Genomic DNA, 20046 nt, shown 5'->3' with positions numbered 1-20046 from the left:
GAGAGCCCCTGAGTGCCGCGGAGAAGGGAGGAAGGGTCACAAACCACCTCCTACCCACTTTGTGGAGAGAGAGGCCAGGCTGGAGGGCCAGGTTGGGGTCCTGGGTCGCGCCCAGCCTGGGCTCTGACATGGCCTCTCTGGGTGACCTTGGGCAGGTCCCTCCCATCTCTAGGACCTCCCATCTCTCTCTCACCTGTAAAATGAGGGAGAGGACTCGGAACCCTGAGACCCCTTCTTCTGCTCCTCATTCGAGGGTTCAACGACATGCCCCTTCCTCTGGCCCCAGGTGCTTTGGAGGTCTTGGCCAGCGCTGATCTGACTCTCTCCAGACGGATCCTGTCCTCACTCTACACCCTTCAGAGCCCCCTTAGCTTCCTTCCAACATACTGCCCTCGGGCTGTGTGTGCTCCGGGAAGCCTCCCTCTGCCGACTCTTCAGTCTTGGCCTCTTGGGGCCTGGCTGCCTTCGGTCTCGGTCGCCAGCGCCAAGCCCAGTGCCAGGCGCACGGCAGAAGCTCCGGTGCCCTGAGTTAAAAGGCCGGACACAGGTTGGCGTCCCTGCCGCTCGCCTGGCCTCCACTGTCCCCTGACCCGTCTCAGACGCTCACCGCTCTGTGCTCTGGCTTCCCTGGGAAGAGAGGTGCGAGCTGGCTTCTCCGTGGGCACCCCTGCAGCCCTGCCAGCTCCCGGGAACTCAGGAAGCTGGCACCTGCAGGGCCAGGTCAGATCCTACCACCGCAGGGCAAGGTGCTGAAGGTTTTTCTGACTCCAGCCTTGAGGTGTTTGCTTAAGTTGCTGGGCTGCTTTGCCCAAAACATGATCCTGCCCGCACGCTTGGCCCAGGCCCCACGCAGGGCACAGATACAAGAAGCCAGCAGGTGCAGATAAGGCTAGAGGTGGCAGGATTCATCTTCTTGAGGTCTAGCCTCAGTTTACTAGTGTGGAAACTAGCTGCTCCTTAGCTGGACCAGCTCCAAGATGACATCGTCAGAAGGGTACTTTGTGACTACTTTGGCTTTACCTGCATAACTCAGTAAATCCCCCAAATCTGTTTGGTATGAGCGTATGTGTGTCTGTACACGCACCACTCTAAGATTTGCTGAAGAATAGGGTGGAGCTCTGGTCAGATGGAAACTCAGGGTTAGGATATCAAGGGAGAACCTGGGATGGAGTCAGGGGTCAGAGGCTTGGAGACATGCTGGGACCCCTCCCCTATAAAAACAGTGCTTCTAGGACAGTCCCTGTCCCACTTCCTCCTATGAGTGGCCACGTGGGGTTTAAACCTCAAGTCCCAGGCTCTGGCCATGATAGGCCCTTCTGTGTCCCCTCCTGGGGAAAGCCTTTCCCGACCACCTCCCAGCATCCCCACAGTCTCTCCTCCGCATGGCCATGGCACTGTGACTGCATGTGATGAGGGTCTCTTCACCTCGCTGTCTTCCCCCAAGAGTGAGATCCTCTCAGGGCAGGGGGTGGGCCTTGTGGATCTCAGTATCCCCAGCGCAGCATCCTGGCATTGGGCGATGGTTAAGTTAAGTGAATGAATGGACGGATGGATGAACACAGTTTTCAACTCTAGGGGTAAGGCTGTTACCAACGGAGAACCTGTACGCTCCAGGAAAGTACAGGGTTGACGCTGAAATGTGTTCACCATGAAAAGCAGACAATGATTTAACAAAGTCAGGACTGCTGGGAGGCTGATGTGCTTGCTCTTGGCCCCTGGCTCTTGGTTTCTGAGTCTGCCTCTTCTCTGTGCTGTCATTCCTGCCATCTGTCTCTCCCCGCCTTCGTTTTCTCTCCACCTACCCACCGTCCCATAATTTAACTCTATCCAAGATACCCCTAAGATGTCCTTTTGAGCCATCTGCCTCTCCCTCCTGTCCTCTGCTTCTCTGGCCTCTGGTCTGGCTTTCCCCAGATTCTGAGGGCTCTGTCTACCTCCCTTGGTGCCTTCAAAGAACCCTCAAGGCTCTATGCTCTTCCTGTCACTATTATACAAGATCAGCCTTCCCGGAATTTTGCCAAGACGGTTGGAGAAGGGCTAGGGAGGATCATCAACAAGTTGCCAGCCCCATTTTGTAGGCCTCAGCCATCTTTACCCAAGTTATCTTGGAAGATATACCTGATGGGGAGGCTGAAAGTGTATAAAAGGTGGAGTCTTAAAAGGTGGCTGTCATCCTTTGCTTTGTGGGTCAAAAATTAAAGTGGTAAAATGGACTAAGCATAGAATTTGAGGCCATAATATCCAAATTGGATTTCTGCCTCTTCAAACGAGGCCTTTGTGACTTTGAGCAAGTTATTTCACTTCAGTCAACTTCAGCTTACTCCTCCTAAAAATGGCAGTAACATGACTACATCACATGGTTGCTATGAGAATTAAACCAGATAACCTGTCTGTCACCCAGTGTCACTATCGAAAGTCAATCAGATTCAGGACAGACTGACTCACATTAACAAAACTCACAGTAGATCAATTGATAGACCAAAATGTCCACGGGTCATTTAAAAGAGAGAAATGTACCTGCAGGCAGTCCTAGATGCCCCAGACAATTGGACAGTACATTCTCTGCACTCAAAGAACCAAAGTACGACAGAAAGATTTCCCTTGCAGGCATGGTATCCCAGCATGGGAACTTAGCTGTTTGATCTTGGTGCTCACAGTCACCTGGCTATTAGGAGAATCTGATAAGGGGGCTCAGACGGTAAAGAGTCTGCCTGAGATGCAGGAGACCCGGGTTCTATCTCTGGACCAGGAAGACCCCCTGGAGAAGGGAACGGCCACTCACTCCAGTGTTCTTGCCTGAGAATCCCATGGACAGAGGAGCCTGGCAGGTTATAGTCCACGGGGTCTCAGTTAGACACAACTGAGTGACTAACACTGATAACTGATCTGTGCAAAGTTTAGACCAGGTCATGTTACCCATACCGCTGGGCAATACTGGAGATGAATGCGCCAGCTCTGGACCTCTGGCCCTACTTTGTTTGAAGATTTCATCACACAGTCATTCACCCATTGCACAGATCTATACTGAACTTTTACTAAGTGGCAGGCACTGAGTTACATGGTAGGGATGCAGGAGTGAACGAAACAGGCACTCCCCTACCCTCCTCACGGAGTTCACAGTCCTTGGAGAGAGACAGTGGCTGGACACATGATTTCCATCCGCTGTGACCAGTGCATTGTTACTATGATGAAGCAGAGGGAGTGGTGGAACACGACAGCTAGGCCTGTGCAGGGGCCTGGGGCAGGGCTGCTGGAGGAAGTGCCCACGCACATGCCCGGCCTTCGGCAAGGGGCCGGGCACCCTCGGGCCAGCTTCGCTCAGGCCCCTGGCCACACCCTGACAACTCTGAGTGACCTTGGGTATTACCCTCATCCCCACAAGCAACGCATCTGCAAACTCTCCCTTGGACCGGGCTTGCAGACAATTCATTCTTTCATTCATTCAACAAATATTTATTGTGGGACTTCCCTGGTGGTCCAGTGGTTAAGACTCTGTGCTTCCAATGCAGGGGGCATGGGTTCAATCCCCAGTCAAGGAACTAAGATCCCACATGCTGCACAGCAAAAAAAAAAAAAAAAAAAATTTTTTTTTGAACCCTTATTATGTGCTTAAGATAGCTCATTTCACCTTCTCAGTGGGACTTTCTCCTTAGCTTCCAGGGGGACTTACTGAAACCCCCTGTACTGATTCCAACCCATCTCAGAGCCCCTGTTGTCTTCTGGAGAGATGAGAGGACAATTCAGACTAACACAGTACTGCCCCAGATATGAGAAGGAAGGGGCTTCTGGCACCAGCTGGGGACCCCCTCTCTCAGGAAATAGGTCAAGAAACTCCCCTAACCCACGCCTCTGCCCTTTCTGAGGTTCACAACACTGAGTGAGCATGGAGTGGGTGGGCAGCTCTAACCCAGAAGGCACGTGGCAACCTGAGCCGAGCCACGACCGAGGGGCGTTCACTGATGGAGGTGACAGAGGCCTGTGACAGAGATGCGCGAGCCTTTGGGTCACCTTACACATATCTGCTGGCATTCCAGTCTCTTGAGTGCCTTTACCATACCCCAAACTCCCATGCACCCCGCACACCCTACCTGGGAAGTTAGGAGGGCATCAGTCAAGACACAGAACTTACGAGTGACTTAAGGCTGGGGTCGGAGCTGGGACCCAGGTCTCCACCACTGCCCCAAACCTCTCAGGGCCCTCAGGCCTCCCCCAAAATGGCCTGCAGCCTTCCTCAGGGGTTGCAACACCGTCCCCCTGCAACACCCCGAGTCTCCAACCTTCAGAGCAAGAAGCCCCAGGCCCCCTCCCCTTGGGTGGCCTCAATGCGTCCCCTTGTCCAAGAGGCCAGGCGGCTTGACCCCAGAAGCAGCAGGACAGCAAGCTTGGAGAGGGGTCTGCTTCGACCCCTCCTCAGCCACGGCTGGCTGGCCCTGGGGGAGCCCGTGGGGCCGGGGCTGTTGAATGTGACCTATTGTCTCCGGGGTGGATTTAGGAAGTGCCAAGCTCCCATCAAACAGCCCTGCTCCTTGGGCAAAACAAAAAAAGGGCTGTTCATTTGGGACCTTTCTTCCCTTATCTCCTTTTCCTATCTCCCCAGGCTTAGCTATGGTGTAGTGTTCAAAACCACTTCCCCTCCGAGCCAATCGGAAGCCGGGGCTCACCCCGCGGCCCTGAGGTAAAGTTATTTATAAACGCCTCCCTGGATTATTTGAGCAGAGCCTTTTCGCACACCTCGCACACCTTTCAGCTGCCCGCTCCCCGGACACGCCTGCAGCCCTGCCCAGACGGCCCTGCTCACCCACCGGTAAGCACCAGCCAGGCGCCCGCTGGGCTGGGGTCATCCCTGGAGGATGGCGGGGGTCCGTGAGGGGAGGGATGACAGGGACCAGCCGGCCACAGCAGCGGCTGTTTGCCAACCTGAGCACTGGTGGAGAGCAGGCTCCGGCACCCCAGGTCTGAGAACAGTGCCCAGCCCCTCAGCCCTGAGGAACCCCTGGGGCCCTCACTTCCATGTAAAGGTCTCAGCTGCAGGGCCGGGGGCCAAGGGAGCATGCAGGACAGAAGCTCCAGCAGAGAGACCTGCCAGACCCCCAGATGGGGTGAGGAGAAACAGTTGGCTCCTTTGCACGGGCTTCTTCCCTTTGCAGAGGAAAGAACAAAAATACTGGACCTTTCCCAGGGCACCGGCCTTTGAGGCTGCTGGCTGCACCTCTCCCTTTCTTTGCAAGTCTTGGAAGCAAAAAGTTCTTAATGCTTGGCTCTCCAGTCTCTCTGCAACTGTCTCCTTGTCCTTCTGCCCCGAGACATTCTCTCTCACTTGTTTGCTTCTCCACCTGCTCAAGGCACCTGCCTCCTGCTCCCTGTGTCCCCTGAGTCCTGAGAGGTTGGGGGAGGTTGGAGGGCAAAGTGAGGCTTAGAGACAGCAAGCAGGGCTCCATCAGGCAGGCAGGCAGCAGCAGGACCCAGCCACCTGAGCGTTGGACCAGCTCCTAGCTCCTCGTCCGAAGCTCGGAGGGGCCCAAATCACCGTCACGCAGGACCCCCACTCCTCCCAATGAGCCCACAGGGTCCCCAGGCTCGGCCAAGCCAACCTGTCATTTGAGCACAAGCTCCCCCACTTACACTTGACTGTGCTGAGTCTGAGGACCAGGAGAAAGACCAGCTTTAAGGCCGTGCCTCTTGGGGAGGCACAGCATGCCAAGTAGGGCAAATCAAGAGAGGCCTTCCCCCGCAACAGCATCACTCCCACTGATATCCCTCTGGCATGGCCCTCCCGGCCTCCCTTGGCCCTGGCGTTCAGAACCCGGCAAGAACCTCCCCGGGCAGCACCAAGGCTGGCACACACAGCTCCTTCAGCACTAGGATGGGCTCTGTGGGTGCCTCCCAGAGACTGGTCGGCCGACCTGAAGACTCATTTTCATGAAAGCCTGGGGGACAGAGGAGAATTCATTTTTATCTCTTGGTGTCCAGAGTCTTTCAAGGGATGGTCACAAAGCAGGTATTTAGTGAATGTGTGTTGAGCTAAATCAAACAACCCACATCTGATCCCAGGGAAGTCCCTGAGGGAATGAGTGACCAGGTCAGCACTGAGGAAGCTCCAGATTTCTTAAACCAGAGCAGCGGGCCCCTTACTGGAGTCCTTGAACACCCAGCTGCTTCCAAGAGGTGCACAAGACTAGCCCCAGTCTCCATGCAGACCTCCCAGAGCCTGACCTGAAGTGTTTCAGGCACCCATGACCTTGGTCAGGTCTCACTGCTGGGAAGTGCCCTCCTGCTGGAACTGATTCCTCAGCCCAGCAGCTGTCTTGGGCAGAGAAAGCAGAGAGGGGCTCGCAGGCTTAGAGATAAGCAGTGGGATGGGGTGGGTGGCAGGGATTCCCCCCGGTGGGGATGCCAGGCCCTAGAACAGCTGGAGAGCAAGAAGGCAACACAGAGAGACTTCATGCTCTCGCCTGGCATTACCAGTGAGGGAATTGGGCTGGGGTTAAAAAGGGGTGGGAAATTTGCCCAAGAAACATGGAGGCAGTAGAGATAAAAGGAGTGTTGATAAAAGGTCTTGAAAACTCACAGGCCTCTCCGCCCACACTCCTTCATGCCAGAGACGCGGTCGCTAGCTGAGACCCCAGCCCTCCTCTCCTGTCCCCAGCTCCCACCCCACACACCTCAGCACTTACCTTTCCCTCTGACTCCCACCCTGGATGAGACGGGGAGGAGCCAGCAGCTAGAGCAAAGGGGAAGCCTGAAAGTGACCTTTCCTCTGCCCAGGACACAGCGATCGCCCGGGTAGGGACCAGTGATAAGAAGACCGAGGTGGGTTGGCTGAGCTGGGGTTGTTCCCGTGCCTGGCACGTGTGCACATCAAAGGACTCCCCCCCAGTCACACACACACACACACACACACACACACACACACCCCGCAGGGCTGAGGAGGAAGTCAGCCTAGGCCACAATGACGGGATCACCCCCAGGCCACTGACACCCCACAGACGGGCTCTGCAGCTCTCTGCTCCCCAGGTGTCCTGCCCCTTCTGAAATGACTTCTCCGTCCTCCTCTCACCAGTCCTGGAAACTTCCGGAGGAACAAGGGTATGGGGAAGAGTGGGTGGGAGGCAAGTCAGAGGAGATTGGAAAAAGAAGCCCAAGAAAGGCAGAATGACCTGCCTGAGGTTGCAGAGGCACGAGGAAAAGACCCCTCCAGGGTAATCGGAGTAATAATAATCACAGTGCAAATTTGTTGCTCACATACCGCGGCTGGGCACCGTTCCAAGCCTTTCTATGCCTTCACTCGGGCACGATGCCCAAGCCCATCTTTGCCCACAGCATTCTCATGGGCATTGTAGACAGACCTTGTCAGAAATACAACTGGGAGGAGATTGCAGTGGGCTTTCTTTTGAATGAGCTCACTGCAGGGGGATTAAGATTCTGAGGAAGAACCCAAGAGGAGTGTCTGCTCTTGTCTGCGCCCTCCCAACGGAGTCCATTTCCCCCTGTCCCCACCCCCAGCTCCTTAGCTCTGCAAAACCCCCGATCCCCGCTTGCCCCAGATGTGACCCCAGTCCCCTGCCAAGCCCTGGGGACTGTCCAGACACCCACCTCTCCTGCCCTCTCCTCTTCTCACCTTCTGCTGCCCTTAAGCCCCACACCCCACTGTAGTTCTGTCCAGCAACTCAGGACCTTCCCTCCTTGCCTCCACACTGGGGAGGGGAGGGGCACCCTTTTGTTCCTCCATATTGTCACATGGCACCTGCTGTTTGTCCCCGATCCAGTGGGGGATGGGGGACTCTGGAGGGGCCCACACAGTTTGATGGGAGGCAGGCTAGGTGATACACACCTATGGCAATAGAGCACTTGACTTTTTTCAGCCATGTTGACATCATTTGGCAGGGCTGTGTGTTTGTTTAACCAGGGATCAAGTCTTCGTGTTCCCTACACCCCCTCCCTGTTTTGCTCCCTCTTTCACCTTTGCGCCCCTAACCGGGCATTGTAGGAGCCCTTCCTGGGGGTCCCTGGGAGGTCCTGGACTCTGCGAACCCCGGGAGCCATCTAGGAGAGGCGGTGCCTCCCACCACTCTGCCAGCTCATCGTTTTCCGCCTCTCTCTCCCATCCCCCCCTCCTCCAGGCCTGGAGGACTGGCTGGGGATGAAGTAACCTCCCCTCCGAAGCCCCACCCAGCCTCAACCCCTAGTCTTGGAATTAGGAAGTATGACCGGGGCACCTCCTCACCAGGAGCTGGGGCAGCTCGTGTGGTTGCAGGTTTGCTGCTCTGTCTGTCCCTGTCCTGGGAAAGTCCAGGTCCAGGGAGGAACCACAACCTCCCACAGAGCCCTCAGGAGGAAGAGCAGAACCTAGACATCCTGTATCACTGGCTGGGATGGAAGGTCATGGGATGTCCAATGCCTCTCAGGGAAGCCAGAGTCATCTCTGGAAGGTCTGAGACCTTTTCAACAGGAGCCCTTGAGTCGGCATCAAAGGCCTGGCTCAAATTCCCACCTCTGAGACTCAGTTTCCTCATCCACAAAAGGAGAGATTTGGACCTGCCTGGTCCTCAGGTCCCCTTCTGAACAAAGCTTTCTGAAGCTGGTGGGCTGCTGGGTTCTCATTTTTATACACAGTGCACACTCAGGGTTGCAAAAGCTCCCAGAGCCTTCTTCCCTTCAGCACCCATGTCTAGAAGAAGACAACCAACATATGGGGAGAGAGGCAGATTTTACATTTCAGTAAAGGGAGGCATCTTCTCTCCTTTGTCAGTGGGAACTCCCCTAGCATCTAAGCCCTGTCTCTATAAAGCCTGCCCACAAGGGCGGAAACAGTCTCATGTTGTCCAAATTCATCTGTGCTCTCGAAAGGATTTCCGGCACCAATGTCCCTTTTCCTGGCACCCTTTGCCGGAAGCCAATAGTGATGTGCAGGTTGGAGGGGTCCAAAGAAAGGAGTTTTGAGGAGAAAGAAATCCCAGGCCAGAGTGATCAGGAAAGGCATCAGAGAAAAGGAGGAGGAGGGCAGGGAGAAGGAAGAGAGGGAGGAGGAGGAACCTAGCAGGTCTTAAGACTGGGCAGGGCTGAGTGAGGGCAGAATGAGTCAGGACATCTCAGGTAAGGTGGAAAGTATGGACGGAGCCCCAGAGGGAAAACTGAGGAAGCTTGCTCAGTGGGGGTGAGTGGACAGCCCGGATACAGAGGGCAGGTGCAACCTACAGATCTACTGAGTCCACCAAACCAGGGTCAGGTGATGCACAGACAAACATGCCAAAATAAGGAGTCTGGACTTGATCCGCTCCTGGACATGAGGAAGCTGAGAGTTTCTGAGCTGGGGGTGTGGGCTGGGGAATCGGTCAGAAGGCTAATGCAATAGTCCAGGTGTGAGATAAGACCTGGGAGTGACACCGGAAGGAAACAGCGATGGGGTTTGATGGGCTGCTGAATGTGGAGGCTGCAGGAGGGTAAGGGCAGGGACAAGAATGCTGGGTAGCGAAAGGTGCCACTGAGGACACGAGGGAGCCAAGCAAGGGAGCCGGGTGAGTTGGTTCTGTGGGATCAGATACTGACCACCCTCTCTCCCCCCAACACACATCCCTAGAACGCAGAGCCTCTGGTATCACTGCGTGCTGCTTGGCATGGAAACAAGACCTTCCATTGCCCCCTCTTCCCTCTCCTGGTGCAGTTCCCTTGAAAACCCCGACTATTCCTTTATAAGTGGTCCGTTTGGTGGCCAGGCATAGACTCCCCAAGTCTATGAGTCTTCCTCTGAAGCCAGGCTGGAGTTTGGGGTCCTTCCAGAGGGTCATGACCCCCACTCATTTCTCCCATAGAGAGATTCTCCCATCAGGCAAAGTACTGGGAAGGTCGGACCCTTCCAGGCCCAATGAAAGGGTGGGGCGGGGAAGGGGGAATGAGGCCACCCTGCCTTGTTGGAGGTGAAGGGCTGGAAGCCTCTGAACAGTCTCTCCCAAGCGGAAGGAAGCACCCTCCCATCTTAATCATAGTAATCATCGCCGTTACCATTCACTGGGTGCCCTTGGAAGACCAGACTTCACACTCATGATCTCATTTAGTCTTCATGGCAAATGCCTGGGACTGTTATTATCCCCATTTACAGATGAAGAAACCGAATCTTTCAACCCAGGTCATCCTGGCTCCAAAACCTATGCTGTTTTCCTTATGCAACTCAGTCTCTCACTTGTCCCACTGAAATATCTTACAGGCCTTTACTCTTGTTCAATTCAACCCATGTGTTCTCCAAAAGAACATTTATTGATTCACTCAACAAGCATTTGTTGGGTGCACAGTAAACACCAGGCAAAGGGCTGGGTGGGCCCAGGCACTGTGGGCAGGCTCACCCCACAACTGCCCTGCCAGCTGAGCAGCCTCTGGGGGGTTCTGCAGGGCACCATGCTTACAGGTCCTGGTGGAACTAAGGGTCCTGTGGCCCAGTGAATGAGACACAGCAACCTGACCTTCATCTACCTGGACACAGTCTTATCCACAATAGCAACTTACATTTATCTCACTCTTACGCTTCACACAAGCCTTTCTTGTCCATTTACTCACCTGATCCTCAAACAACCTTGTGAGGTATCTATGGTCCCCCAGTTTTGTGGATGAGGAATCTGAGTTTCAGAAAGGAATGCTGCCCCTTCCACTTCACCAGTGAAGGCAGCACTAGAACCCAAGTTTCTGGGCCTGTAGTTAATGCATTTCCCTCCTCTCCCCCAGGGTGCTCTTCCACAAAAAACATCAACCAGCCTGCTCCCCTCTGACAACCTGTCACTCACCCAGGTTCTCCCCCAGGAAGCCTGTGGAGGAGCATCTTGAGTCCCCCATGTGGTTTCTCACTTTTAACTCTCTCTCGAATCTTTTGCCAAACTGGTTACAGCCATCCCACACTCTCCACCTGCGAGACATCATCTCCCCCTAAGCTTATGCCGTCTCTTTCCTCTCCTCCTCTCCTCCTTCTTCCTCTGAGGTCGTCCAGGCAGGCTTTTGCCAGCTCTGGGGGTGGGGGGGGGGGGGCAGGGGACAGGAGTAGGGACCAGCAGTTGGAGGATGAGGAGGAAAGATCTCTACCAGGAGCTCTGGGCCTCAGGGCCCCAGCACTTAGCTCTGCCCTGCTCAGCTCCTGGAATGTCAGCAAGGTTGCGCAAAAAGCAAGGAGGAGAGAGACATCAGTATACAGGGTGGGGGAAAGGTTAGACACAGGAAGCTGTGGGAGAGCCAGCCAGCACAGACCATCTTGATTTCCCCAAACACCACTGTCCCCCTGGGAAAACCTGTTCCTAGGTGACTGCTTTAAGAAGGTCCTCCCAAGGTCACCGTGGCCATCCCCCTGCCTCCAGGCAGCCTGCTTTCTTTCTTCCAAGCTGACTGACAGGATGGTATGAGCCTTTCCGCCCGGGAAACTGAAGTCTGGTGGGGGGGGTGGGGGGGGCGGGGCAAAGGGGCTTGCAAGGATACCAGGGGCCAGCGTGGGTTGGGGCGAGGATGGCAAGGAAAGGAGGGAGAGGATCAACCCGCTGAATCCGAGCCGTGACTCCTGCCCTTGCACTCCCGCCTCCTTGTTGCCTGGTGTTCAGCGGGGGTGACAGTGATATCATAGATGTGGAGTGCCAACCACGTGCTGAGTGCCAAGCAAAACAGCCAGGGCAAGTGTATGCATCACCTGTGCCTGGGAAGGAAGGCCACCAGAAGAAGTGAGTCTGGTGGAAAGACTTGAAAGAGGGAAGGGAGGCACCTTGCTGGCTGGGGGCGGGGAAGACAGCATAAAACCCTGCTGAGCTAGGACCAGAGAGAGATGGCCCAGGCTGGCACTGAGAAGGGATGCCTCTCATCCTCCCTCCTCTGTGTCTCCCAAAGCTTGTAAATGCCCCAGACATGAGCCAGCCCAGGCCCCGCTACGTGGTGGACAGAGATGCATACTCTCTTACCCTCTTCGATGACGAGTTTGAGAAGAAGGACCGGACGTACCCACTGGGAGAGAAACTCAGCAACACTTTCAGGTAACATGGCTGGAAGCCCAGACTCCTCTCTCCTCTGCTCCCCACCAACCCTCCCTGCACCAGGGCACGGCTCCTATACAGCTGTCCCTCAGACGGGACTTGGGAAGCCTTGGGGAGGTGAGGTTCTGAACCCTGAATTTGAGATCCTACACCTCATCTTTACTGAGGCCCTCGAGGAAATGGGGAACAGGAACAAAGACCACTCACTGGTCCAGGGGGCTGGCCAGCGTCCGGACCCTGCATGAAGTCTCACCATGCTCTCAGCCCACATGAGTACCTCCTGGGCTCTCAAGGGTGCTGGGGAAGGGTGTGTCATCACAGCAGGTCAGAGCCCTCACTTCTGCTGTCCCTTCTCCTGTCCCTTCCTCATCAAGGAAAATCTGAAGCCTCTCCCACCCCGTGGACTTTGTCCTCTTTCTCTCCCAGATGCTCCTTCCTTTCCCAGGTCCAGACAATGCTCAAAGGTAGCCCCTAAACTCCTGGGCTCCCCTAAACGATACTTACCAGGATGTGGTCTCACCAGCCCCTGGGCTTGTTCCACTCTCAGATCCCTGGAACTGTGTTGGTGGGTAGTGAAACCACACCCATAAGGAGGGAACTCTGTGAAGTGACTTATACCCGCGCTCCAGGAGGCTGAGGCTATGGACTTAACCTCACCCCCCTTCGCAGACATCTGGTAGACCTCCCTCAGGCCTCGCTGTGGTCTGTGGCAGAAGTCACTTCCCCACTCCCCTGGGGAAACAGCTGATTCAGTTACCTGAATTGAGGTCACTGGCAATGGCTGAAGTGGAGGTGCAGGTGGAACTGGTTCAGGCTGGGGGATCACCCACTTGAGTCTTCACTAAAAGCACCAGCCCAACCCTACCTCTCCTGGGAGGCTCCATCTCTGCCTGGTTATATAAAGACCTTGTCAGCATTTGTGCCAAGAAGTTTAAGTCTGTGTTCTTTCTGTACTGGAGGGATGAGGGTATCTGCTGTTTTCCTAAAAGATGAGAATGATGGAAACGACAAAAAGTCATAGGGAGCTAACAATTCCCATGTGGCTGGCAGGAGGGCCTTGAACAGTGCCTGGCACACAGAAGGTACTCCAATAAATTTTTGTTTAATGAATGAATGAATGTCTATAAAACTAATCCCGCTATCTACTTCCCACCTGGCTTCTGGAACCTCTCTACAGGTGTTTAGCATCTGTTTCCAGATCTTCTCTCAGACTTCAGAGAAGTCAGATTGCTTTGCCCAACTATGGCAGGCTTGCAAGTGAGGCTGGACATGTACAAGCCCTTGAGTGGGTTGTTTTTCTCCCCCAGCCAGCTCTCCATTCATGAGTCCAGTTTTCCCTGCCATGAACAAACCTGAGGGAGTTCCTGGGGGCCTGGTTGTCTCTTAGGACAAGCCTTTAGAAATGCTTTAAGCTATTTACTTCCAGTCCAACTCCCTGTCCATCATCCCAGGGATGGGAGAGGCACTGCCCACTGCAGAGGGGACTGGGGAGTTCAAAGGCAGTGGTGATGCTGTTCCATGAAGTGCTGGTTGGGACAGAAAGTCTACCCAGATTTTAAAGGGTACAAAGCATTGTCTGTGTTGATTTCAGTTTTGGGTGACATCCAGGGGACCCAGTGTCAGGGAAACTATTGTTGAGCAACAGTAAAGAACAGGAATCGGTGCTGGGCAGGAAAGGAGGCCTAATCACAGCAAGCCAGTGAGTCACCAGATGGGCCCTGAGTATTTGAATTCCCTCAGCTGGGAGAAGAAAAGCAAAGGCCTCCCCACCTCTTCTGGTCATCAATCCACCAGCTGTCATCCTTGAGATTGAAGGCCCTTGTTTTTACCACTTCTGAGTTTCTGATGAAAGGACCTCAAGGTGTTCAGCAAACAGGGGAGGGATCAATGTTCCCCACCCTGCACTGACCAACAAATAATTTCCCCATTCTTCCCTCTTTTGATGAATTAACAGGGGAAAGAACTCCAGCATTGGAATCGTCACACACAAAGGATGGTGGGTCAGCAGAGGCACACCCTGCAGGGACAAGGAGCCTCCCTTTAGGAGGAGGTTCCAAAAATACAGCAGCAGCCCCCATTCAGATTGAGTTCTGAATCAGAATCAGGCCCATTCTTTCACTTGTTCATTCACTCATTTTTTCAACAGATATTCATTAAGCATCCCAGTGTGATGCATGAGGAATACAAAGCTGGACAAGAGACCAGACTTCTTTCCATGCTGGTTTTACTGTGTAGTGGGGGAGGTAGATGAAAAGCAAGAAATTACAGCCCGAGGTACACACGCTGCTGCAGGAGCCCAGGTGAGGGTGACCGGGCCTGTTTTCAGTCAGATCAGAGAACGGCCGTCTGAGCTGGACTTGACACCTCGGAATGCTAGGCATCCACAAAATCCATGCCTTTCTGCATGACAAGTCTTGCAGACTTCCCAGGTTAGCAGTAGGCAATCAGAAGATCTCCAACCAGGGCCCAGAGCAAGGTGACAGCGCTCAAGAGGAGAGTCTGCCACATAGTGTGCATGCTCACTGAATTTTGTGTGAATGCGTGAATGAATGACCAAGAACAGGATATTATAATCAATTCCCCACTCTGAGTGCAGTGCTGACTGAAAACCTGCCCTCTTCCCCTCCAGATGTTCTTCAGCCAAGATCAAAACCACAGTGTTCGGGCTGCTCCCCATTCTCTCTTGGCTCCCCAAGTACAAGATCAAAGACTACATCGTCCCCGACCTTCTTGGCGGCCTCAGCGGTGGATGCATCCAGGTCCCACAAGGTCAGGGGGTCCCCTCAGCCAAGCCTATTCCCCTTCCCAGTCCATCTTCTGTGACCTCCATCACCCAACTGTGCCCCAGGGCCTTGACTCTCTGTGTCCTGTGCAGGCATGGCATTCGCTCTGCTGGCCAATCTTCCTGCAGTCAACGGCCTCTACTCCTCTTTCTTCCCCCTCCTGACCTACTTCTTCCTGGGGGGTATCCACCAGATGGTGCCAGGTAAGACCCCTCCCCTCTTAGCAGGCAGGTGACCTGGACCGCGGGGATGGGTGATGGGTGGCAAAGGGGATTCGGGTGCTTTCCCATCTGCATTCTCCTCCAGCTGGCGCTGCTTGGCCCCAGAGGGACCGTCACCGTGAGTGTCGATCCCAGGTCTTCTGTGACCTTGGAGAAGCCATTTAGCTTCCGTGAGCTCAGTTAGCATGACCCTGGAATGTGGGGAAGACTTAGCAGCACAAGATAGGCCATAAAGGGCTGAACAGAAATGGCCTTCCGACAGCCATCATCCATCAGGCCACTTCAGGGACATTCGGAGCTCTCTGGTGCAAAGTGAGATGGAGGAAAATGGCCTGGTCAAAAAGCCTGTTTCTGACGCAGGCTCTGCTTATATTTCCAAGCCTATTTCCTCACGTGTACAATAAAGGAATATTAACAGTTGGGGTGAAAGCACCTGGAAGAGTGTAGATCATGGTCAGATATGAATGGTTACTGTGATGCTGGAGAGGACCCTGGAGGCATGGAGCGCCATCCTTGCGGGGGTTGGGGAGCGTTCTGGGCCCCTTCTGGTTTCCATGGGTGCGGTCCAAACCTCTGACTTTTGCTGGCGGGGTGGGGCACCACAGGTACCTTTGCCGTTATCAGCATCCTGGTGGGTAACATCTGTCTGCAGCTGGCCCCAGAGTCGAAATTCCGGGTCTTCAACAATGCCACCAATGAAAGCTATGTGGACACAGGGGCCATGGAGGCCGAAAGGCTGCACGTGTCAGCAACGCTAGCCTGCCTGACGGCCGTCATCCAGGTAAAAGGCTCGGCTTCCATCTCTGCCATGCCCCCCTTAATAAGGCATCAGCTCATGTTGCCCTTCCCACAGAGGCCCAGTCTTGACCTTAAAGCTGATTTAGGTCTCTCCATCCTCCCTCTTCCCTGTTTGGAGGCCACAAATGACCTTAAAAATTCAGAATATCTCACCTGCCCTCAGCAGGTGCATGAGACCAGCATCCACACTTAGTAAAAGTGTCCGGAGCTAATGACTGTCTAAAGGACTCATGGCCTCTCTCCGATACCCTCTCCAGTGCCCAGCTCTCTGCCAGCAGTTTTCCATTTCCGTAACACCCCATATCCCCCTCCAGCCGTCTCTGCTCCAAGCCACAGCACCTCCTACATGAGATAAATTGCATTTCCGCCACATGCAAAGGACTCTGCTAGGCTTCATGCAGGCCAATGCCGCAGGACAGAATGTAATAGCAGGAAGGGGCCTCAGAAGTTTCACTCATTGATCCATTCAGTTAATGTTTTTTGGTTGCTTCACCATGCCAGGAACTGGGCTAGGCTCTGGGGATAAAAGATAAGTAAGAGAGAGACCCAGTTTTCCAGAAGCTCACAGCCCAGCAGAGGAAGTAGCCAAATCAACAAATAAATGTGTAGGCAGTAAGATAAGCAGCAGAATAGAGCTATATACAAGTAGCTTTGGGAACATCAAAGAGAAAGTCAGGGAAGGCCTCTCCTCAAAGAGAGGAAGTGACATTTGACCTCAGTCTAAAAGGATGAGTAGAAGTTGGCCAGTAGGTAACCAAAGGAAAGAGGCCCAGAAGGACAGTCCCGTCAGAGGGAGCAGCACCCCAAAGCACTGAGGCCTAACACAGCGTGAACTGACCAGGGGACGGAAAACAGGGCACTCGGTGTGGCTGGAGGTCAGGAGGCCTTGGGAGAATGAACCAGAGGAGCAGGCAGGGCCAGTCAAGCCTGAGGTCTGTCCCCTAAGCAGCAAATTTGGTTCCTATTTGGCAGTCAGATGGGATTACTCAGACTCTGGAGACGACGGTGGATGGAAAGTAGATTAGAATCAAAGCACGGGGCCAGTTGCGAGACTGTGAAGAGGCCCGTATGCAAGAGTGATAAGGGCCTAGACCAGAGTGGCAGGCAAGGAGGCAGGGGTAGACTGGGAGAATGCTTTGCCAGGAACAAAATAAACAGGGCTTGGGATATTAGAAATGAAGGGTGAGGGGCGATGACTTCCAAGTTCTGGGTTGGCCAACTGGGCAGACGGGGTGTCAATTACTCAGAGGGCAAACACTGGCGAGTACCAGGTTCATTCCACAGTGGAGGAAACTAGAGCCAATGAGGTCAAGTGTCAGAGACCTGTGCCCCGAGGGACTAATTTTCTCTGTCAGTACAAGGCAGGACAAGGTCACAAGGGACTTGTTTTCCTAGAGCTACTACTGTCTCAGGGCTGCATGAACTCCAGTCCTAGGTTTGGGCCCAGCAGGTGTGAGAGTGGCTGGCCCATCATGGTCTGACCCCACCACCCCTCTGCTCTCAGATGGGCCTGGGCTTCATGCAGTTTGGCTTTGTGGCCATCTACCTCTCTGAGTCCTTCATCCGGGGCTTCATGACGGCCGCTGGCCTGCAGATCCTGATCTCCGTGCTCAAGTATATCTTCGGACTGACCGTCCCCTCCTACGCAGGCCCAGGGTCCATCGTCTTTGTGAGTCTATGAGTGCACCCCTGCGAGAGGGTCTTGAGCAGACACGTGAGCCGAGTTCACGGTCTTAAGAAGTTGTGAGCACCTCGTTATGAGATGTTCTCAAGCAAAGGCCATCTGACCCATTGTTCAGAGTGGATTTCAAGAGGTTCCCATTTGGGGAGGGAGGGTCAAACACGAGACCTTGAAGGCTGGCTGAGGTTCTCTGTGGTTGTTGTTCAGTCACTCAGTCGTGTCTGACTCTTTGAGACCCCATGGACTGCAGGACGCCAGGCTTCTCCATCCATCACCAACTCCCGGAGCTTGCTCAAACTCATGTCCACTGAGTCAGTGGTGTCATCCAATCATCTCATCCTCTGTCTCCCCTTTTTCCTCCTGCCTTTAATCTTTCCCTGCATCACGGTCTTTTTCAATGAGTCAGCACTTTGTATCAGGTAGCCAAAGTATGGTTAAATCTCCGTGGTTAATTGCTGCAGAAAAGGAGATGTACACTCTCCATCAGTTCCCCATTCCAGTGCCTCAACCCCTCCCTACCTGGAAAGTTCTTCCTTATGTCTAATCTCCATCCCTCCTCCATTAGCTTGAACTCTTCCTAGAGGAAAAGGAAGGGAATCAGCCTTCCCGTCCCAGCATGGAGACAGGGGTGGGAAGTGGGACTGTGAGTAGGGTCTGGATTCTGCTTTGCTGTGCCTCTCAGAGCACTGGCAACATCCCTCCACTGGCTCAGATGCTGGGTGGTAGTGGTGCAGGAGGAAGGGGTGGGAGCACATGAGCGTCATGCTCTCTCTCCCAGACCTTCATTGACATTTGCAAAAACCTCGCTCACACCAACATCGCCTCGCTCATCTTCGCTATCATCAGCGGTGTGGTCCTGGTGCTGGTGAAGGAGCTCAATGCCCGCTACATGCACAGGATCCGTTTCCCCATCCCAACAGAGATGATTGTGGTAAGGACCTTGCCCAGGGCTGGGGTGTTGGGCCCCAGGCAGGAGGCTGTTGAAAAGGAATCTAGCTCCAGCCGGAATGAAGAGAGTCCCTCTATGCATCCCTCCCCCACCAGCTTGCCCCCTATGAGCCGGTAGGACAGGTCTGGGGTGAATCCACTCCATCCCCCTGTGTGTGGCTCCCCCTCTTCCTGATCCTCAGGCTGATCCCCCTCAAGGAGTCAGGGGAGGGGGATTTGGGGTCCCCAGACAAAAGGGAGACTAGAGAGGGACCCCTACCCTGGCCCTAATTTAGATCTAATCCCCATTCTCCATTCTGGGTTCTGCAGGTAGTGGTGGCAACAGCTATCTCCGGGAGCTACAAGATGCCCAAAAAGTACCACATGCAGATCGTGGGAGAGATCCAACCTGGGTGAGTCCAGGTGGCTAGGAAGCCTGGCCCCACCCCCACTCTCCTCCCCACCTAGGTTCAGAGTCAGAGATGAGATGAACTCTATAAATTGTATTATAAACTCCTTGACACTGACCAGCTATGAATGGTTACTATCACTTATTATGGAGAAGAGCCACACAATGCAGACTGTTTCATGAAGTGAGTCTTAACAACCATGTGTGTGCATGCTAAGTCACTTCAGTCATGTCCAACTCTCTGCGACCCCATGGACTGTAGCCCACCAGGCTCCTCTGTCCATGGGATTCTCCAGGCAAGAATACTGGAGTGGATTGCCATGCCCTCCTCCAGGGGATCTTCCTAACCCAGGGATCGCACCCACATATCTTATGTCGCCTGCCTTGGCAGGCTGGTTCTTCACCACCTGGGAAGCCCCCTTGACTGACACACTCCCCCCAAAAGTTTCATCTGATGGGTGAAACCTCTCTGATCAGTCGTTCTCTGGTTCTTTGCCTTGCTTTAATGCATTGGCTCTTCTATCCACACGGAAAAAAAGTCTATTAGGATCAACAGAATTCACTGAGTGTCTACTCTGTGCCAGGGACTGTGCTGGGCCCTAGGAGGAGAGGACCAGTGTTTATACGGCAGAGCTGGAGCAGACAATGGGCAAAAGGCCTCAGGGCACTGGGGGCTGTGGCTCTGGACCAGGAAGACTGAGGAGTCCAAATTCTGGATGTGAACAAATGAGGCCCTGCCGCTCACTAGCTTGGTGACCTCAGAGAAGCTGTGTTCTCTGAGCCTCGATTTTTGCTGTTTCAAGGGGAGGATGGTAGCTGCCCTGCAGCAGGGCACCGAGCGCCCCGTTTGGAAGCAGGGATTCACGCAGAGGCCCTGGAGCAGAGTGGGCCCTGCTGCCCGCTGCGGGCGCCCTCCTCACACCCTTGGGCCCCGCCTCCTCTCTGGCCCCTTGACAGTTTCCCCACTCCCGTGTCGCCTGTGGTTTCGCAGTGGAAGGACATGCTTGGCACGGCCTTCTCCCTGGCCATCGTGGGCTATGTCATCAACCTGGCCATGGGCCGGACCCTGGCCAACAAGCACGGCTATGATGTGGACGCTAACCAGGTAGGTCCAGCCACTCCCAGCATGGCTGAGCAGGCCGGGCCAGGTCCCACGGAGGCCTGGCGAGGGATGTCCAGGGGCTCTTTGGCTGACTTCTACTTGGCTGGGAGTGTATGGCTTTATAGCAGCTGG

At 54.4% G+C, this 20046-nt stretch overlaps 1 protein-coding gene and 1 non-coding gene across 2 annotated transcripts in view; both read left to right on the top strand.

Moving 5' to 3' along the window:
* The first annotated feature begins 3466 nt into the window (after positions 1 to 3466).
* Positions 3467 to 3539, top strand: TRNAG-UCC (transfer RNA glycine (anticodon UCC)). The gene has a single exon. It is a non-coding gene; the product is annotated as a tRNA-Gly (tRNA).
* Positions 3540 to 4736: 1197 nt separating this feature from the next.
* Positions 4737 to 20046, top strand: part of SLC26A9 (solute carrier family 26 member 9) — a 31709-nt gene continuing 16399 nt past the window's right edge. The window contains exons 1-9 of the mRNA XM_061161184.1: positions 4737 to 4804; positions 11851 to 11993; positions 14623 to 14762; positions 14869 to 14979; positions 15603 to 15778; positions 17300 to 17464; positions 18255 to 18407; positions 18734 to 18816; positions 19770 to 19917. Of these exons, the coding sequence (XP_061017167.1) occupies positions 11869 to 11993; positions 14623 to 14762; positions 14869 to 14979; positions 15603 to 15778; positions 17300 to 17464; positions 18255 to 18407; positions 18734 to 18816; positions 19770 to 19917 (1101 nt within the window). The 5' untranslated portion in view covers positions 4737 to 4804; positions 11851 to 11868. The remainder of the gene's footprint in view (positions 4805 to 11850; positions 11994 to 14622; positions 14763 to 14868; positions 14980 to 15602; positions 15779 to 17299; positions 17465 to 18254; positions 18408 to 18733; positions 18817 to 19769; positions 19918 to 20046) is intronic.

This window comes from Dama dama, chromosome 14 (genome assembly GCF_033118175.1).
Source record: "Dama dama isolate Ldn47 chromosome 14, ASM3311817v1, whole genome shotgun sequence".
Lineage (NCBI taxonomy): Eukaryota > Metazoa > Chordata > Mammalia > Artiodactyla > Cervidae > Dama > Dama dama.
The sequence above is the reverse complement of the archived record's forward strand: the minus strand, read 5'-3'. Positions and strand labels throughout refer to the sequence as shown.